The sequence below is a fragment of the Rhinopithecus roxellana genome, chromosome 6, assembly GCF_007565055.1.
Source record: "Rhinopithecus roxellana isolate Shanxi Qingling chromosome 6, ASM756505v1, whole genome shotgun sequence".
NCBI lineage: Eukaryota > Metazoa > Chordata > Mammalia > Primates > Cercopithecidae > Rhinopithecus > Rhinopithecus roxellana.
The window spans coordinates 155,308,091-155,324,703 of NC_044554.1; the positions used below are offsets into that span (position 1 = coordinate 155,308,091).

A 16,613-nucleotide genomic window follows, 5' to 3' on the forward strand; every position below is an offset into this window, starting at 1 on the left:
TTTTCCTTTTCCCTTTTCTACTTTCCCTGCTCTGCTCCAAGGACAGCTCTAGTAACAACCATACACAAGCCGGCAGGCAAACCTTTGAGAGACAATCGGAACTTGTGACTAGAGGACCCAAAAAGGGGTATCATGTGGGCCAGAGTAGGGAAGTTCCAGAGAGGAGAGCTAGAGAAGGGGACTCCTCCAAATTTGAGTATCAATCAACACAAATTCTAGATTCACCTGAGCTATTTATGTGCAGAACAGCACCAAAACAGCAAGCATGGAACAGACCTAGAACAGCAAAGACCCCGAATGAAAAGGGAGTGAGTTACACCACCAGTCCAGTCCCATATGCAAAGACCCAGAGTGGCAGGGCAACAGTTTAAAAACCAAATAACACTGAAATCCTTGCCCCAGAAGGCAAGACTGACTTGAAGTCTGAACCTAATGGGATAGACAGCCTCCTAAAACACAAACCAGAGTTTAACAGGACCCAGAGTCTAAACAATATAATACTCAAATGCCCAGGATACAATCTACAATTACCCAGACCAGGAAAATACGACTCATTCTCCAGGGAAAAGATAATCAACATGTGCCAAGCCCATGATGACCCAGATGTTAAAATTATCAAGATTCTAATTATTATAACAACTGGGGGAAAAGGTAAACATTCCTGAAATGAATGGAATAATACAAGTTCTCAGAAAAGAGCAGAGTTATAACAAATAACCAAATGGAAACTTTAGAACTGAAAAATACCCGAAATGAAAAATTCACTGGTAGGCTTGATAACGGAAGATGCCAGAACAATCTGTGTGTATGCAAACAGATCAAGAGAAATTATCTCATTAGACTTTGAGGCTGCAGTGAGCCTGATGAAGTGCAGCTTGGGCAACAGAGTGAAACCCTGTCTCTATTAAAAAAAGAGACAGGAAAAAAAAGAGAAATTATTCCATTTGAACTACAATTTTTTTTAAAAAAGGAACAGAGCCTCAAAGATCTGTACAGCAGTATCAGAGGTTTACCAGGTGTGTTTTTGGGAGTTGAAGAAAAGGAGGAGAAAGAGATTGGGACAGAAAAAATATTTCAAAAATAGGTGAAAACTTCACAAATGTAGTAAGAAACATAAATCTACACAATCAAGAAGCTCAGCAAAGAAACTGGGGAAAAAAAGTTGAAACATATCATTATCAAATTATTGAAGACCAAAGACTTAAAGAATCTTCTTTAAATTTAATTTAATTTTTAATTTAATTTAATTTAATTTTTTTTTGAGATGGAGTCTCGCTCTGTCACCCAGGCTGGATGGAGTGCAGTGGCGTGATCTCAGCTCACTGCAAGCTCCGCCTCCCGGGTTCACACCATTCTCCTGCTTCAGCTTCCCAAGTAGCTGGGACTAGAGGCACCCAGCACCACACCCGGCTGATTTCTTTTTTTGTATTTTTTTAGTAGAGACGGGGTTTCACCGTGTTAACCAGGATGGTCTCAATCTCCTGACCTTGTGATCAGCCTGCCTCGGCCTCCCAAAGTGCTGGGATTACAGGCGTGAGACACCACACCCGGCCTAAAAAATTTTTTTAGGCTAGTGAAGTGAAGCAGTGAGAGTACAGAGGGGATTAAAAAAAAATCTTAAAAGCAGCCAGAGGAAAATGACACATTAGAGTTAGGGTGATAGCAGATTTAAAAAATTTTTTAATTAATTATTTTTCAAAATATAGAGATGGAGTCTCACAATGATGCCCAGGATGGTCTCAAACTCCTGGCCTCAAGTCATCTTCCTATCTGAACCTCCCAAAGTGTTGAGATTACAGGCGTGATCCACTGCATCTAGCCTGATCACAGATTTCTAATCAAAACCTGTGACAGCCAGAAGTCACTGAAATGACATCTTTAAAGTTCTGAAGGAAAAGATCCAGGGAAATAATCCTTCAGGAATGAAAGAAAATAATGACATTCTCAGCTAAACTCTCTTACAAATAAGAGAGTTTGTAGCCAGCAGACCTGTTCTCAGAAAAGTGCAAAAGGAAGTTCTTCCTGGTAAAGTAAATGATAAAAAGGACACAGGGCACTTCAGGAATAGAAAGCAAAAGAAATGATGACATTTTGGATAGACATAAAAGACATTTTTGTTCTCTTAAGTTCTTTAAACTATGTAAGAATATAGAAAGTAAATGTACCCTAGAACTTAAAGTATAATAATAATAATAAAGTAAAAAAAAAGTAAATGTTAAAATACCACTAATAGTATGTAGATTATATGTTCCAATGTATGTAATTTATATGTTACAAATATAACCATAACACAAAAAGAAGGTAAAGAGACCTATGTACACTAACTGGTAAAACATTAACTCTGGACTATAAATGGTCAGGCATGCATATTATTAACCCTACTAGTAACCCAGTAGGGATCCCTACAGTAACTACTAAAAAATAAACAAAAAGATACAGCCAAAAGGCTACAAATCTTTTCAGCTTTATAGATATAGAAAAAGCAAGTGACAACATTCAACATCCAGTCTCAGCAATCTGAATTTCCTAAACCTGGTAAAAGACATCCATGGAAAACCTAAACTAGCATCATACTTAATGGTGAAGGCCGGACTGTATTCCCTTAATATCAGGGACAAGCTGAGGATGTCTGCTCTCACCACTCCTACTCAACATTGTCCTGGAGGCCCGAGCTGGGGCAATGAAATAAGAAAAAGAAGGAAAAGGCATACAGATGAGAAAGAAGTAAAACTCTGTTTGCAAACACCAGTGACTGTCTGCATAGAAAATCCTAAAGAATGTACTAAAAAAGTTCCTGGAACTAATAAGTGGATTTTTCAAGGCTTGAGGGCATAAGATCAATACAAAGTCAGCTGTATTTCTATATTAGCAATCAACAACTGGAAATGAACACCATTAATAATAGCATGCAAAATTATGAAATAGGTATAAATCTAAAAAAATTTGTGCAGAACCTGTATGCTACACTGTTTTCAGGGACTAGAAGGTTCATGGTGGGTTGTTTTTTAAACCTTTGATCATAAATTATTATTATGAGTTTTTTTTGTTTTTTTGTTTTTTTTGAGACAGAGTCTCGCTGTGTCACCAGGCTGGAGTGCAGTGGTGCGATCTCAGCTCACTGCAACCTCCATCTCTCGGGTTCAAGTGATTCTCCTGCCTCAGACGCCAGGGTAGCTGGGACTACAGGCGCCCCCGCCACCACTCCTGGCTAAGTTTTCGTATTTTTAGTAGAGACAGGGTTTCACCATGTTGGCCAGGATGGTCTCGATCTCTTGACCTTGTGATCCACCTGCCTTGGCCTCCCAAAGTGCTGGGATTACAGGCGTGAGACACTGCGCCTGGCCGATCTTAAATTATTAATATTGTCAAAATGTCAATTCTTCCCCAAAACTGACCTATAGATGTAACACAATCCCAATCAGAATCTCAGCAGGATTTGTTCCAGATATCAACAAGTCAATTCAAAAACGTATACATAGGCCAGGCACGGTAGTTTACGCCTGAAATGCTAGCACTTTGGGTGGCTGAAGCAGGAGGATCACCTGAGGTCAGGAGTTCAAGACCAGCCTGGCCAATACAGTGAAATCCCATCTCTACTAAAAATACAAAATTGGGCCCAGGGGCGGTGGCTCACGTCTGTAACCCCAGCACTTTGGGAGGCCAAGGCGGGCGGATCACAAGGTCAGGAGATCGAGACCATCCTGGCTAACATGGTGAAACTCTGTCTCTACTAAAAATTCAAAAAATTAGCCAGGCTTGGTGGTGGGCACCTGTGGTCCCAGCTACTCGGGAGGCTGGGGCAGGAGAATGGCGTGAACCCAGGAGGCAGAGCTTGCAGTGAGCCAAGATTGCGCCACAGCACTCCAGCCTGGGTGACAGCGAGACTCTATCTCAAAAAAAAAAAAAAAAAAAAAAAAAATTAAAAAAAATAAAAACACAAAATTGGCCAGGCACGGTGGCTCATGCCTGTAATCCCAGCACTTTGAGAGGTTGAGGTGGACGGATCATCTGAGGTTGGGAGTTTGAGAAAAGTCTGACCAACATGGAGAAACCACGTCTCCACTAAAAATACAAAATTAGCCAAGAGTGGTGGCGCATGCCTGTAATCCCAGCTACTGTGGAGGCTGAGGCAGGAGGAATCACTTGAACCTGAAGGTGGAGGTTGCGGTGAGCTGAGATCGCGCCATTGCACTCCAGCATGAACTCACAAGAGCGAAACTCCATCTCAAAAAAACAGACAAAACAAAACAAAAAAAACTGGGCTAGTTTTCTTCTCATGTAAACCCTTGGTCTATGATGTTTTCGATTTTAATAGATTGAACTCATTCCAGACAAAGAAAAAGAACTGGACACTACAAGAACTCCCAGAATACGATCAAGCCACTTTTGCCTCAAGCAAACACAAACATCAAAGGACTTCACTGATCAACTTTATAAAAAATACTTTAACATGTAAATCCTACTTTTTATTCAATTTGGTCTGAATTCGGGGAGTAGGGGTAATGCGATAGGTCATACAAACTGGGACTCCAAGAAAAGATTATTCATTTATTTTTTTTTTGAGACGGAATTTTGCTCTTGTTGCCCAAGCTGGAGTGCAATGGCGTGATCTTGGCTCACCGCCAGCTCACTGGCTCACAGCAACCTCCGCCTCCCAGGTTCAAGAAATTCTCCTGCCTCAGCCTTCCTAGTAGCTTGGATTACAGGCATGTGCCACCACGCCCAGCTAATTTTGTATTTTTAGTAGAGATGGGGTTTCTCCATGCTGGTCAGGCTGGTCTCGAACTCCCGACCTCAGGTGATCCGCCCACCTCGGCCTCCCAAAGTGCTGGGATTACAGGCATGAGCCACCGCACCTGGCCAAGAAAAGATTTTTACACCCCATTAAGATTTGTTCCTCATGGCACATGTACACATATGTAACAAACCTGCACGCTGTGCACATGTACCCTAGAACTTCAAGTTAATAAAAATAAATAAATAAATAAATAAATAAATAAATAAATAAATAAGGAAGGAAGGTCTTCTCCTGCATTTACTCAGTCAAACCAGAGTTAGTACTTGATTAATATAATATTTCAATTCTGTCTTGTTTTTTCCCAATTTCTACCACATTATCACATTTCCTTCCTTTCAAAACAATTTAACTTATTTTACTAACATTTTGAGATCAGCTCGTGACATTTAATGTTCTCAATAATTAGAGAAGAATTAATTTCATTAGCCTAGAATACACTCACTTGTGTTTCTAAATTAGTAAGCTCATTTTCATCCAGATAATGGAAGGCTAGAGGGGTCCTGCTTTAAGAGTAGAACTATTGGTTCTTACCAATTTTGGCTTGGAGGCACTGTGTAGGTAAGAACCAAGTGGCCCTGATCCTCAGCTCTTGGAGTAAAGTGCTCTGTAAAGTTTATCTGAATTGAATCGTTAGGGTAGAGGCAGTGTTAATAATATAGAAATGTTTGGCCCTGTTCACAGTAATGATTAATAAATAAGGTTGCATCATTTATGGCTTCTGGAGTCCAAAAAGGACATCTACACATATTGTTTCCATGAAGACACCACCCTTCACCCTTGCCCCAGCCTTGTGAGTTTAGCAGATGATCCTTATCTCAGTGGTGAGGATAATGAAACTCAGAGAGGTCAAATACCTTTTCCAAGGTCATGGTGCTAGTAAGGGGCAGAAACTGGACTAGAGCCCAGGTTCCCCAATTCCAATCTTGTCATGCTGTGGTCAGATGCTAGCAGTTGGGAGTTAGCAGATATAAATAAACTGTATTTTGGCCCATTTGATTGAGATCTCTACTCATGACCTAAATTTGCCTTCTTTTCCATGAGGCATTTCCATTTCCCCTCACCCGTCTTTTCTGTAAATTAATCTCTGCTAATTTTGCCGAATAAGCAGGCACACTAATACAGTATCACTAGGAGAAATGAACTTTCTTCATTGATTAAAAAAAAAAAGAAAAAAGATTTGTTCCTTACTCTAGTCCCTATGTCTAACTTTCAGTTGTTTCATCTACAATACTATAATCCTCCTTTAAATCCAAACCCAGCTGAGTATCAATACACCATAGCTTCGAATGGCTTTCCTCAGCCATCATTTCACCATGTGTCACTCTCTTCCTACTTAAGAGATTTACGGCCGGGCGCGGTGGCTCAAGCCTGTAATCTCAGCACTTTGGGAGGCCGAGATGGGCGGATTACAAGGTCAGGAGATTGAGACCATCCTGGCTAACATGGTGAAACCCTGTCTCTACTAAAAAATACAAAAAATTAGCCGGGCGAGGTGGCGGTTGCCTGTAGTCCCAGCTACTCGGGAGGCTGAGGCAGGAGAATGGCGTAAACCTGGGAGGCGGAGCTTGCAGTGAGCTGAGATCCGGCCACAGCACTCCAGCCTGGGTGGCAGAGTGAGACTCCATCTCAAAAAAAAAAGAGATTTACTTACTTGGTCAACTTGTGGCTTTTCATTGCTGTGAGAAATTCTCTGACAATCTCAGGACTCTGGTGCCTGCATGGTGTTTTTGATATGTATTTTAACGTCTGGAAAAAAAGAAAAAGCCAAGCATAAGACAACCCTGAATGAGAAAAAAACAAAGGAAATGGCTGCAATTAAAATTCTAAAATTTTGTTTTTAAAAATCCTGTAGAGGCTGGGCATGGTGGCTCACACCTGTAATCCCAGCACTTTGGGAGGCCGAGGTGGCCAAATCACCTGAAGTCAGAAGTTCGAGACCAGCCTGGCCACCATGGTGAAACCCCATCTCTACCAAAAATACAAAAAATTAGCTGGGTGTGGTGGTGCATGCCTGTAATCCCAGCTACTAGGGAGGCTGAGGCAGGAGAAACACTTGAACCCGGAAGGCAGAGGTTGCAGTGAGCTGAGATTGCCCCACAGCACTCCAGCCTGGGCGACAGAGTCTGAGACTCTGTCTCAAAAAAAAAAGGAAAGAAAAGAAAAGAAAATCCTATATAAAACAAAGAGGCATTCAGGAGAACCAATCTTCATGTAATTGGAATTCCTGAAAGAGAAAATCAGTAGCTAGAACAGGAAGAATAATTAATGAAATTTTAAAAGAAAATTTTTTCTGATTTCAAAAAAAAAAACTCAATCTGACAATTGTGCTATCATATTTTAAACAATTTTTTTAAAGAGGGGGAACCCAAAGAATAAAATAAATTGCCATGAGTCTACATGGATATATATGAGTGAATAAAATAATGGGTAGAAAGATACAACTTTTACTTTTTTTTTTTTGAGACAGAGTCTCAGAGTCTCGCTCTGTTGCCCAGGCTGGAGTACAGTGGTGTGATCTCCGCTCACTGCAAGCTCCACCTCCCGGGTTGACGCCATTCTCCTGCCTCAGCCTCCCCAGTAGCTGGGACTACAGGCACCTGCCACCACGCCTGGCTAATTTTTTTGTATTTTTAGTAGAGACGGGGTTTCACCCTGTTAACCAGGATGGTCTCAATCTCCTGACCTTGTGATCTGCCCGCCTAGGCCTCCCAAAGTGCTGAGATTACAGGCATGAGCCACTGTGCCCAGCCAGAAGAGACAACTTTTTCTTACGGAAGAATTCTAACTCATATGAGCTGGGTATAGTGGTGCACACCTGTAATCCCAGCACTATGGGAGGGCAAGGCGGGAAGATCACTTGAGCCCAGGAGTTTGAGACCAGCCTGAACAACACAGTAAAATCTTGCCTCTTAAAATAAAAAAAAAATTGTATCTAATAAGCATAGAAAGAATGAAAAAAATTATAAATCACTCTCAGGCAATTGTACCATAGTCATAACTACTGCAGGAAAGATCCACCAATGAATGCTAAAATTGATGGTTAAAAGCTTAAGGAAGGGTAGGCTATTTTCCTAGCCTCAAAGCATCGCCCACGAAGTATTTTTTAATTACTGTGGTGGTTTTAACATACATCCACAAATTCTTTGACATCCCTCCCTTCAAGAGGTGGAGCTTAATCTCCCCCTTCCCCTTGAATATGGGCTGAACTTGGTGAATCCTTTCTAACATAATATGGAAATGAAGAAACAGTAGCTTTACAGTGGAGAAACCGGGCAGATACCATCTTAACCAAATGACCAAAGTTAACAACATTAGCCATAAGAAACATCGACATCATGTACCCCAAGAAATCATGACACAAGAAAGGGAGATCACCTCTGTGGTACTCTTCCTCAAAAGCCATAGGTTCTGTGTAATCATAAGAAAACATCAGGCCGGGCGCGGTGGCTCAAGCCTGTAATCCCAGCACTTTGGGAGGCTGAGACGGGCGGGTCACGAGATCAGGAGATCGAGACCATCCTGGCTAACACGGTGAAACCCCATCTCTACTAAAAAGTACAAAAAACTAGCCGGGTGAGGTGGCGGGCGCCTGTAGTCCCAGCTACTCGGGAGGCTGAGGCAGGAGAATGGCGTGAACCCGGGAGGCGGAGCTTGCAGTGAGCTGAGATCTGGCCACTGCACTCCAGGCCGGGTGACAGAGCAAGACTCCGTCTCAAAAAAAAAAAAAAAAAAAAAGAAAGAAAACATCAGACAATCACGAATCAAGGGACATTCTACAAAATACTTGACAAGCCCTTTAGAAGTGTCAAGGTCAGGGAAGACAAAGGAAGAGTAAGGATACAGATCGAATGACATTATGGAGACACGTTAACTAAATACAAAATGGTATCCTGAATTGAATCCTGGAACCCAGAAGACAGCAATGGGAAAACAAGGTATTCAAATAAAATTTTAGCTTAGTTTATTTAATAGTATGTACCACTGTTAATTTCTTGGTTTTGATCACTGTACCATGGTTATGTAAGATGTTAACATCAGAGAAAACGATGGGAAAGGTACATGAAAACTCCCAGCACTGTCTCTACAACTTTTATGTAAGAGAAAAATGGCTGGGTGCGGTGGCTCATGCCTGTAATCCCAGCATTTTGGGAGCCCGAGGTGGGCGGATCACCTGAGGTCAGGAGTTTGATACCAGCCTGACCAAAATGGAGAAACCCCGTCTCTACTAAAAATACAAAATTAGCTGGGCAAGGTGCTGCATGCCTGTAATCCCAGCTACTCGGGAGGCTGAGGCAGGAGAATGGTGTGAACCCGGGAAGTGGAGCTTACAGTGAGTGGAGATCGCGCCACTGTACTCCAGCCTGGGCAACACAGCAAGACTCTGTCTCAAAAAACAAACAAACAAACAAAATCAAGTTAGAGTAAAACTATTCAGATCATATAAAAGGCGATCTTGATTTCGGCAGCCAGTCACTGGGAGAATAAACCCCCCTCCCTCAATGGTACTTTAGGTAGGTCTGCCAGAAGCCCAGGCTTACTTCATAGGTGATAGTGTTCAAGTTCTGTTGTCCAGAGCTGTGTTTATTCTTTCCACTTTCTTTACGCTGTTCTTTCAGATCAGTTAGTAACTGAAACACCTAGGAGGAGATACAAAAAAGATGTTTATGAATAAATTTGAGAAATATATCTATCCAAGGTCAGTGGTTTGGAAGGATAAACAGGAAGTGTAGTACTTCCTTTCACCTGCCTATCACCCAGCTTCCAACTCTTGTATTTGAGCAAATGAGTCCTAGAGGCATATGACATTTTAAAAAAATGCTCTTATATAAGCCAAATAATCCAAATTAATTTATTTAAAATATTTCAAATATTTCCTATCAGTATATACATCACTAATCTCCTCTGATCTCAAATATATACTATTTGAAAGCAGATTTTCTTAAAACAAATATTTTGTTAAAAAAGAATTATGTGGCCAGGCACGGTGGCTCATGCCTGTAATCCCAGCACTTTGGGAGGCCAAGACAGGCAGTTCACGAGGTCAGGAGATCAAGACCATCCTGGCTAACACAGTGAAACCCTGTCTCTACTAAAAATACAAAAAATTAGCCGAATGTGGTGGCACGTGCTTGTAATCCCAGCTACTCGGGAGGCTGAGGCAGGAGAATCACTTGAACCCAGGAGACAGAGGTTGCAGTGAGCCTGGATGGTGCCACTGCACTCCAGCCTGGGTGACAGAACAAGACTCCATCTGGAAAAAAAAAAAAAAGAATTCTGCTTCTCTAGTATAAAAATCTAATATAATGATTTCTTTCTGAAAAATAAAAATTTTGAGGCAAGTGATAAGACAGAGTTTACCCCCCCAAAAAAAGAAAGGAAAAAATGCTATGGATCTTTAGAAGCAAACTTTCCCCACAAGGATAAAACATACATGCATTAGTGCTGGGGGCAGGGGGGAATCTCAATCTCATTCCTGTTTTAGAGAAGTGAAGAAAATGCAGGCTCACACACCATTACTAGATACAATGGAACCCCTTTCATCTGCTGTTCCTTTCAGAAATAGTGACATGAGATCAGTGAATGCAATGTTTCCCCAACGGATAAAACACCCAAAGTCCAACCTGGACAAGGAGGCTCCTGAAAGCCAAAGGCTTGGCCAATGACCATTCAACCATTTCCTTCCTGTTCTAAGCTGCAACCATTTACGATTGAGCCTTTAGGGAGGAAAGAATACGGCCAGCTGTGTTTATTCTACTACCTTCTAATTTGTGGGGCGGGGTGGGGGGCACAAGGGGGAGGTTTCTTTCTTTCTTTTTGCTGTCTTCAACTCTGGGAGCTTTTTTTGGGGACAGGGTCTCAAAGGCTGTCTCCGAGGCTGGAGTACAGTGGTGATCACTGTAACCTCAAACTCCAGGGCTCAAAGGAACCTCCCCTCTGTCTTCCAAGTAGCTAGGACCATAGTAGGTGTTTGCTACCACGCCCAGCTATTTTTTTTTTTTTTAAGAGACGGGGGTCTTGGCCGGGCGCGGTGGCTCAAGCCTGTAATCCCAGCACTTTGGGAGGCCAAGACGGGTGGATCACGAGGTCAGGAGATCGAGACTATCCTGGCTAACATGGTGAAACCCCGTCTCTACTAAAAAAATACAAAAAACTAGCTGGGCGAGGTGGCGGGCGCCTGTAGTCCCAGCTACTCCGGAGGCTAAGGCAGGAGAATGGCATGGACCCAGGAGGCGGAGCTTGCAGTGAGCTGAGATCCGGCCACTGCACCCAGCCTGGGCGACAGAGCGAGATTCCATCTCAAAAAAAAAAAAGAAAAAAAGAAAAAGATGGGGGTCTTGCTATGTTTCCCAGGCTGATCTCTAACTCATAGCCTCAAGTAATCCTCTCTCTTTGGCCTTCCAAAGTGCTGAGATTACAGGCGTGAGCCACCACACTTAACCTACTACCTTCTAGACCTCCTCTGAGTCTTCCTGAGTTTAGACTCTGGCACATGGAAAATTCACGGTCAAGGTAGAAATGGTTCTTTCTACACCTGGAGCGAGCCTATCAGATGGTTTTGCTAGTGCCAAATAGGAGGCAAAAATGCTGGAATATCTCCTCTCTTACCAACCTTTTTCCTTCTTTTCCTTTCTCCAGCAATCCCACCCTAAGCCCAAAAAATTCTACATTTCTTAATTTCTACTATTCAGAAAGGTGAGTCAACTAAAGGCACTTTTATTTATTTATTTTTTTTAAGTAGGGACGGGGTTTCACCATGTTGGCCAGGATGGTTTTGATTTTCTGACCTCGTGATCCTCCTGCCTTGGCTTCCCAAAGTGCTGGGATTACGGGCGTGAGGCACCGCGCTCAGCCTAAACTCACTTTCAAAATGAGGATATTAATACCCATAAGACTATTTGCAATGTATAAAAGCATTATAAATATATAAATATATCAAGGGTGATAATTAGGAAAAAGCATAAAAAATGTAATGGGAAATTTTGCAGACAGAAACAGCCTTAAAATACTTTTAGATATTAGACATAGCTTCTATACTATGACTACATCCCAAATGATGATCTAGAATCTTTGAGATTTAAAGAAGGGTGCCACCTCTAAATTAGAGTCTTCCCAGCTTCCCTGAAGTACTATGTATAATGTATCAAGCTTACACTATTCCAAGGTCCACCAGATGGTGCCATATGTCTTGTTTTAAAGTGGAAAATCCAAATAAATTCAGTCATTTCTTTTTCCTTTTTCTTTTTTTTTAGAAGGAGCCTTGCTCTATTGCCCAGGCTGGAGCGCAGTGGTGCATCTCGGCTCATTGCAACTACCTGTGCAACTACCCTGCCTCCTGGGTTCAAGTGATCCTCTTGCCTCAGCTGGGATACCAAGTAGCTGGGACTACAGGCACGTGCCACCACACCCAGCTAATTTCTGCATTTTTAGTAGAGACTAGGTTTCACCATGTTGGCCAGGCTGGTGTTGAATTCCTGACCTCAAGTGATCCACCTGCCTCAGCCTCCCAAAGTACTGGATTACAAGCATGAGCCAATGCGCCCAGCCTGAATTCAGTCATTTCTAACCAAAATGAATTTAACAATCTCAGGAGCAAAGGGCAAACTATCAGAGAGGAAAATGTAACAGTTCAATTTACCTCGTAGTTACTGAGAAGTGCAGAATTGGCATCCTTCCTGAAAAAGAAAAGTAAGCTATCATTAGTCTGCGCTCACACCCCTTTCTGGGTATCAAATTCTGTAAAAGAATTCCTGTCAAGATGTAGTAGTCCACTTTTTGAATTTAGGGCCTACAACCTAAAATTGAAACTGAGAAATGTCTTAAGTCCAACATGGTTTAGCTAGCTGTGGGCAATTTCAGAGCAGACTTGGGATCAAAGTGCTGTCCCATCACACAGCCATGTCCTCTCCCCATTACTATCTGCCTCCCATCAGCTACTGACATCCTGGGTTAGCCACGTCCTCCTGCTGAATCAACAGAAATGGGCCACTTAACACTAATGACATCACTGGGAATTCCAGCCATGGTCAAGTATCCTGCCAAATATCCACCGTGCTCCAAGGGTGTTCACCACCTACATCAACTCCATAGGCAGAGTCAGGGTGGCAAGCAGCGGCCAAAAGCCTGGTTCCCTGTGTAAGAGTTAATCCAGGCAATATGCCATCTTTCCTGAGTGAAGAAACACAACGATGTTACATATATTAAATCACAGTCGATCCACCCTACAATAGCACAACAGAAAGCACTGCTTCAGCAGTCTGGAGGCAGTGGAGTATGACAAAGAGCATAGTTTTGAAATCGGATTTCGGTTCATATTCTAGCTCTGCCATTTATGTGCTGTGAGAATTTTAGTTAAGTTAATTACTCCCTAAGTTTTCCTTCTAAAATAAAAATGGGATGAAACTAGTATCTAAAAGTATGGCCTGGATTCTAAATCCAGCTCCTGAATTCTTTGGCTATGTGAATCTGGGCAAGTTACTTAATTTCATTATGTTTAAATTTCCTATCTATGAAATGGCAATTATAGTATCGGCCTTGTAAGACTGTTCACAGGGTTCACTGGAAACATGTAAAGTACCTGGAACATAATAAGTGCTCAATAAGCACCAACGTTATCATTACCACTACCTGTGCAACTACCATTACCACCAGCTCCTCCTACCTCATCAAACTGTTATGATGAAGTGAGACAACAAATTTTAAAAGTTTAGAATAGTTCTTGGTACTTGTATTAACATTTCCATAATGGAAGACTATTATTTTTAAAAGATATTATCTCAGCTAATTCTCATTAAAACCCCTCTGACGTAGGAGCTATTCGTATGATCCCTACTCTATGGAGAGGAAGCCAAGGTTCAGAAATTAAATAACTTGCTCAAGATCACACAGTAAGAAGTCTAAACAAAGTGGAAGGTAACTATGGAATTGTGGGAAATGAGACTGGACTGGATGAATGGAAATTCATAATGCAGAATCCTGAAAAATCAGGTAGAGGGGTCTGCACTTGACATAATGTGCAACAGAGACACCTATATTTTCTTAAACCAGGAGTGCAACGAGATGATGCAAATGGTGACCCAAGATTTCAAAAGCACGGGCCAAACAGAGAGGTGATTTCCCAGCCAATAAATAAAGCAAAACCAACAGGGATTCACACAGGGCTCGACCTAGGCCTTAGGTCATCAGCACAGTGATGTCAGCACTATAATCAAATCAGCTCTGTGCTACCTGTGATCCAAATGCTACCAGTGATTCAAGCTACGATTTCACAAAAGTGCTGCTTTGCCCAAATGACCACAAACACACTCAAGTCACAGAGTATCATATTTGAAAGGAACCTAACACAGGAAGGACAATGCATAATTAGTGCATGTGATGCAGTTCATTTAAAATTGAAAATGACAAGTGAAACCACATGTCATCTTTGCCTACTTAATCAGGAAATCAGCCCACTGTCTTCCTCTTATCTTTGCTTGAAATTGAGTTATAACTCCCTGTGCTCTACACAATATGAAGCATTAAGACATCTCTTCTTGGAATACTTGACTGGAGAAAAAAATATGAATGTTATTTCTCTTCGGGGCCAATGGATCCTTCATTTCCAAATCACGGCCCCTTCTCTGTCACTCAGAATATTCCACACCCTGGGAAATTTGTCCTTGGGCATTCCAAGTTACTACCCCACTGAACAAGTCAATATTGTAATGCAAGAATCCAAAGAACAGCCTCTGCCTCTTCTAGAACAAATATAAAGGAGGAAAACTCTCTTTCACATAAGTTTTAATGAATCTGTGTTTTGGGATCAAGAGAACAATCGATGTTTACACAGGTACTGCATTTTGCAGACTCTGGCTGACAGAAGCTGATTTATCCATTGATTTTTATCAGGAAGATAAATTTTTTTTTAAACCCAGCCAAATACTCACAGTATAAATGCCCATGGATGCCAGGCCTTTCTTTATTTAATAAAATGTTAAGAGGTACCTTATCTACCTTTTATGAAGTCCTAAACGAGCTGTATGTATGGGAAATTTTTTTAAAGGCAGTTTTTATTCTTGAGAAGTGACTGTAACCACCACTAAATGACAGATTGTTGGCAACAGGATACGGTGAAACCAGACAGACATCAACTTAATCAAGTTATCCAATTTCACAGCACCAATGATGTGACGCATGAGAAACACACATCCCTCAGAGTAATCCAGCCCCAAGATGTTTCATTCAAATCTATCCATGGGGATACAGTCAGAATTCCAAACTGAAGAACAGTCTTCAAAACAACTGGGTTAGATTCAGACTCTTCAAATATCAATGTCATCTGTCAGAATGCCAATGTCACAAAAAGAAGCTAAGGAAATTTCCAGAGGAAAGAAAATTAAAGAAACATGACAACTAAATGCAATGTGCAGTCCTTCAGTGGATCCTGAATTGGGAGGAAAAAGAACACTATTAGGACAACTGAAGAAATATGAGTTTACATTGTTTGTCTTAGTAATAGTAGATAAATTAGTGCTAAGTTTCCTGAGTGTGATAAGGCAATTAGAGCTACACAGAATGCCCTGTTTTTTCAAGAAGGGGTGAAATGATCTGATATCTACAACTCTCTAACGGTTCACTTAAGTAAGTGTGTGCACCTGTGTATGGAGAGAAAGCTCATGCCTGTGCAAAAGAAATAAAGGAATGCCAGGCATGGTGGCTCACACCTGTCATCCCAGCTACTCCGGAGGCTGAGACAGGAGGAAGCTTCAGCCTGGAGTTTAGATCCAGCCTGGGCTCAAGTGTCTCTAATCAAAAAAAAGAAAGGAAGAAAGAAAGGAAGGAAGCGAGGGAAGGAGGTAGGGAGGGAAAGAGGGAGGGAGGGAAAAGAAAAAAAGAAAAGAGAAAACGAAAAAGGCAGCAAATATCCGAATCAAAATGTTAACAAGTGGTGACTCTAGGTAACGAGTATACAAGTATTTGTGGCACTCTTTTTGCAGCTGTTTCATAGGTTTAAAATTTTTCATGCTAAGAAGTTAAGGAATATGAAAATGTAAAACTATGGCCAGATGCAGTGGCTCACGCCTGTAATCCCAGCACTTTGGGAGGATGAGGTGGGCGGATCACGAGGTCAGGAGATCCACATCATCCTGGCTAACACGGTGAAACCCCGTCTCTACTAAAAATACAAAAAATTAGCCAGGCGTGGTGGCGGGCACCTGTAGTCCCAGCTACTCGGGAGGCTGAGGCAGGAGAATGACGTGAACCCAGGAGGAGGAGCTTGCAGTGAGCCAAGACTGTGCCACTGAACTCCAGCCTGGGCGACAGAGCAAGACTCTGTCTCAATAAAAATAAAAAATAATAAAAAAATGAAAATGTAAAACTAAAATAAAGAATGCCATAAGATTAAAAAAAAATACTGTAACTTATAATTGAGGATGTAAAATACATTTCCCCCCAAAGGTTTTTTTTTTTTTTTTTTTTTTTTTGAGACAGAGTTTCGCTCTTGTTGCCCAGGCTGGAGTGCAATGGCATGATCTCAGCTTGCTGCAACCTCCACTTTCCGGGTTCAAGCAATTCTCCTGCCTCAGCCTCTCAAGTAGCTGGTATTACAGGCATGAGCCACCACACCCGGCTAATTCTGTATTTTTAATAGAGACAGGGTTTCTCCATGTTAGTCAGGCTGGTCTCAAACTCCCGACCTCGGGTAATCTGACCGCCTTGGCCTCCCAAAGTACTGGGATTACAGGTGTGAGCCACCACACTGGGCCTCTAAAAGTTTTTTAGAGGTACTAGAACTTAATAGACACATCTAGCAATTATAAATGTACAAGCTGTTGAT

The 16,613-nt window shown here is 41.8% G+C and overlaps 1 protein-coding gene across 2 annotated transcripts in view; it reads right to left on the reverse strand.

Moving 5' to 3' along the window:
• Positions 1–16,613, reverse strand: part of CRCP (CGRP receptor component) — a 44,996-nt gene that overhangs the window by 13,367 nt on the left and 15,016 nt on the right. The window contains exons 2-4 of one of the 2 annotated variants that reach the window (XM_030932787.1): positions 12,435–12,471; positions 9,337–9,435; positions 6,450–6,544 (exon numbers count right to left, since the gene is read on the reverse strand). In XM_030932787.1, the coding sequence (XP_030788647.1) occupies positions 6,450–6,544; positions 9,337–9,435; positions 12,435–12,471 (231 nt within the window). The remainder of the gene's footprint in view (positions 1–6,449; positions 6,545–9,336; positions 9,436–12,434; positions 12,472–16,613) is intronic. The other variant, XM_030932788.1, reaches the window with a different exon arrangement.